This window comes from Cynoglossus semilaevis, unplaced genomic scaffold (assembly GCF_000523025.1).
Source record: "Cynoglossus semilaevis isolate Cse_v1.0 unplaced genomic scaffold, Cse_v1.0 scaffold2809, whole genome shotgun sequence".
Classification (NCBI taxonomy): Eukaryota; Metazoa; Chordata; class Actinopteri; order Pleuronectiformes; family Cynoglossidae; genus Cynoglossus; species Cynoglossus semilaevis.
Window position 1 is genome coordinate 4707 of NW_007585171.1, and position 4245 is coordinate 8951.

The following is a 4245-nucleotide window of genomic DNA, read 5'->3' on the forward strand; positions in this document are numbered from 1 at the left end:
ATGTCCTCCAACACTGCTGAATCATGGAGCAGCAGCGCCACATAGTGGTGACTGCAGGCACAACCATGATACAATAACAATAATATGATTGGCCACAAGAGGCCTAACCTCTCTCTTCCATTGGCCTATGACATTTAAACACACACCTGGGAAGCCGAAAACCACTCCCCCTACAGGTATAAAAATGCACATTACGGTTATTCTTGACTTTGCGTACTGGTAACTGTTGTATGAGATTTTCTTTAGTCTTCGTTTCATTTTGCTCGTTGGACCTGTTTGTTTTGGCGTTTTGTTATTAAACCGTCTACCGAATCGCCCGTCTACCGGCGGTTTCATTCCCTGCCTAACCCTAACCTACGAGGCGATTTCTTCAATTTTGGTGCTGTGACTACAGGGAGAAGAAATTCTCCAAATTGGTGTCGTGCTTACGAACGAAGAACGGCCAAATCGTTCAACTGGTTCCGCGACCCGGATCGAAAAATAGCAAGATTTTTTCAGCAGGCTTCTGCTGCATGATGATTGGACAAACAATTTTTTTTATTATTGACGGCACTTTTGAAAATGACACCGGAGCTTTTTTCTGTCCCTTGTCGAGTGAGTGATGATTTTCACGTGTTCAAACTGTCAAAAATAAAAACATTATTTGTTTATAGCGCCATCTATATGTAAATAACCAGGTCTAAATCAGCTTCACCCGTTGACACACTGACAACTGCCCCCCCACGACTACAAAAACAGACTGACCTGAAGTTTTTCACGTGGTCCTCGACCGCAGTCAGATTCAGACTGTGAATCAGAGCCTGGTTGTACATCAGCGCCTGAGTCGACGAACCCCAGTTCACATCTGCAAACAACAACACCGTTCACGTTCTACAGCGTTCGGGGGATCATGTACAAAGTCGTCGAAAGTAGAAATGCGACGCCACTACGTCCTCACCGGGTTTCTTGTAGCTGACGTAGACGTAGAGAGCCAGAACGATGAGCAGAGTCACCAGAGCCGCCCACCAGTTGATGACAAACATCACCACGCAGCACAGGACCGCTCCGGCAAGAGACACCCACATGTTGTAATACTTGAAGCTGGGGCGCCACCCTGTGGTGGGAGTGGACAATTTAAAATTTAATCACAGAATGAAAAAGTAATTCTTCAATAAACAATACGCGTTGTATACAAATATCGATACATGACGATATCATATCGATATTTGACAGCATTGTATTAAATTTTTACTAACGATAGTATCGCAGTATATCTCAATATATCGTAGCGTTGCCCCATGTCGTGACAGTACAGTTCAGTTTACCTGGAGAGTTGGCGAGGGAAGCATGGAAGACCGAAAAGTTGATGAGAGCGTAGGAGGCCAGGAAGAAGTTGGAGATGATGGGAGCGATGATGTTCAGCTCAGCTATCAAGACGGTAACACAGAGATCGGGAAAAAAAAATTTCAAGCAAAATTTACAAGACGAGATCATGTCGAAACGAAAGTTGAACTCAATCATACCCTAGCCTACCGATGAGGATGAATGCCAGGCCGATGCAGAAGGTCAGGACGTAACCCCGGAGAGGCTCGTTGTTCTTCCCGTAACCCTTTGCGAAAACTCCCAGTCCTGGATAGATGTTGTCTTCACACAGAGCCTACGGAGCGACAACGTGGAGGTCAGTCAACGAGTCAGTTGACGGTCGTTCGTGTCATTATCAACCGTTCGATTTCTGGGTTCTGACCTGGAAGACCTTGGGGGCACTGACCAATGAGGCCAGAGCCGAGGACAGGGTGGCGGAAAAAATCCCGGCTGTGATTAAAGGACCGAAGGCCGACACCAGACTCATCACCTAGAAGAACATGAAAACAAACGTTGTTCAACCTTCCTTTCGTCGACACGCAGATTAATAATCTAATCCTAGTCTTAGTCATCGGAGATTAAGGCGACGTCTTTGTTAATCTGAGGGACTTCCTGTTGACTTCTGATGACGATGACAGACTCGGACGGAGCCATGGTTTTGTTACACAAATGGATCGGTTTGAATGGCTCTCTCGCTCTCACCTCAGAGACCAAGAAAAACCGAAGTTAGCGTCATTAATTCGGAGTGAACTTTCGAGTTAAAAGCAACAAAACGTGGCCAATAAAAAAGAAAAGAACAGCAAGTGTCAGTGGGAACGAACAAGACTTTGTCTGTTCGAACGTCTACACATGCGTGTGTGTGTGTGTATGTGTGTCTTATGTGTGTGTAAATGGATGTTGTCAATGCTCTCATTCAGCTTTGTCTCCGGCCAGAGAAAACCTTGTGATTCAAAACAACAGTCACCATTATCACTGTTACACACACACACGCACACACACACACACACACACACCCTTGTCCATCTTTTGATTTACACTCAGAGTCCGTGACAGATTTGTACTTCTTCCAAATTTTTCATAATTCCAATATAATAATGGCTAAAAAGTATAATATAAATATATATTTGTATATATATGTATATGTACAAATATAGTATAAATATTCTTTATAAATATTCTCGTTACTCGTGGTTGTTTTGACGTATGCCGACGACTGTGTTGTGTTCTGATGTGACGTCACCACCGGCGATTGTGGGCTTTCGAGTTAGCGTCACACCGTAGTACGCGACGCACGTTCTTCGACATTCTGATGAGGCAAAGAAAAAAACACCCACGGAATTAAAATTTCCCTTTTCGGTCGCTTGACTACGTACAACCACGACGTATGCGGTGGCTCCAGTAGTTACCAGAGACGTAAACGTCGCTAGCCCTAACTCGTCGGTTGGACCAGTCGGCGTGTCAGTCACCTGGAAGTTGTTCATCAGGCCGTACTGACACCCGCCCTCCTTGCAGATGGAGAAGTCGTATCCCAGAGTGCAGACGGCGTCGGTGCAGTTGACCGTGTCGATGACCGTGTCGTTGTGGTCTCCGGTTGCGTCCCTTACGATGCAGGATCCTGACGACAGAGAGCAGGGCTTGAATGTTGCTAACTTGAATGCAGCTAGCGTTAATGCTAGTATAGAACATTAACCTGTTGAGATGGCAACAGCCACGTATGTGACTCCCGTTATGAGGATGGCCAACAGGGTTCCTTTAGGGATTGCAGACTGAGGGTCCTGACATTGAAAAAGAAAATGTTTTAGAAGAAGAAAAGGTTGGAAAATTTTAGGATGTCCGACTGAAGCAGCTGGAGGGATGACATCATAGACTGTTAGCACAGGCTATAGGCTATATTCATTCCAAATGAAAATGGCAGCCGTATTTTTTAAATGGCTTCATTTCCTGGGACTGAAATCATCGGAACTACTGAAGAAACAGCAGGGGGCAACAAAACTTATCAACAAATTCTCTCATGAAAAGACAAACTTACCGTGAGGTCTCCGGAGATGTTAGCCCCGGCCAAAATCCCAGTGGCTGCTGGGAAGAAGATGGCAAAGACAGAGAAAAATGTCTCCTCGTCCCTAAAGTCCGGACTGAGGTTCTCGATGAAGATCGCGGCTGCAAGTGAGAAAGTTCGATGTTGACTTTAACGCAGGCAACAACTCAAAATAAAACAAAAACAAAATTGGGAAGGAAAAGCTGCGGACTTACTTTTGTAGCCAAAAAATCCTTTGGGTTCTTTGTTTTTTGTTGGCATGAATGTCCCGATAAAATAGTTAGCGATGGCTCCAAGCAGGATGATCAAAAGGACAATTTGAGCCTGATGAATAGACGGATAGAAGGAAGTTAAAGAATTTCAACGAGAATATCGAGTCTTTGACGTAGGTCATCTTGGCAAAATAAAATAAAGTTGCATCTACAGTTCTACTCGTAGTACAGATTAGTGATGTGTCGTTCGCAAGTGATTCGTTCAAAATGAACAAATCTTTCATATGACTCGTGACTCCCGAGTCATATGAAAGATTTGTGACTCGTGACTCTCGAGTCATATGAAATATTTGTTCATATTGAACTCACGAATCACTCACTGCAAACTAATCTTTCACTACGAACGAATCTTTCGCTGTGAACAAATCTTTCGCTGTGAACTAATTTTTCGCTGTGAACGAATCTTTCGCTGTGAACTAATCTTTTGCTGTGAACAAATCTTTCGCTATGAACAAATCTTTCGCTGTGAACGAATCTTTCGCTGTGAACTAATCTTTTGCTGTGAACAAATCTTTCGCTATGAACAAATCTTTCGCTGTGAACGAATCTTTCGCTGTGAACTGATCTTTCGCTGTGAACGAATCTTTCGCTGTGAAC

At 44.1% G+C, this 4245-nt stretch overlaps 1 protein-coding gene across 1 annotated transcript in view; it reads right to left on the reverse strand.

Annotated features, from left to right (window-relative positions):
• The window catches only part of LOC103398932 (solute carrier family 12 member 2-like), a 29822-nt gene that overhangs the window by 4053 nt on the left and 21524 nt on the right, over positions 1-4245 (reverse strand). The window contains exons 5-13 of the mRNA XM_025053890.1: positions 3592-3700; positions 3371-3498; positions 3032-3116; positions 2808-2956; positions 1724-1831; positions 1513-1636; positions 1305-1406; positions 938-1093; positions 663-844 (exon numbers count right to left, since the gene is read on the reverse strand). Coding sequence (XP_024909658.1) covers positions 663-844; positions 938-1093; positions 1305-1406; positions 1513-1636; positions 1724-1831; positions 2808-2956; positions 3032-3116; positions 3371-3498; positions 3592-3700 — 1143 coding nt within the window. The remainder of the gene's footprint in view (positions 1-662; positions 845-937; positions 1094-1304; positions 1407-1512; positions 1637-1723; positions 1832-2807; positions 2957-3031; positions 3117-3370; positions 3499-3591; positions 3701-4245) is intronic.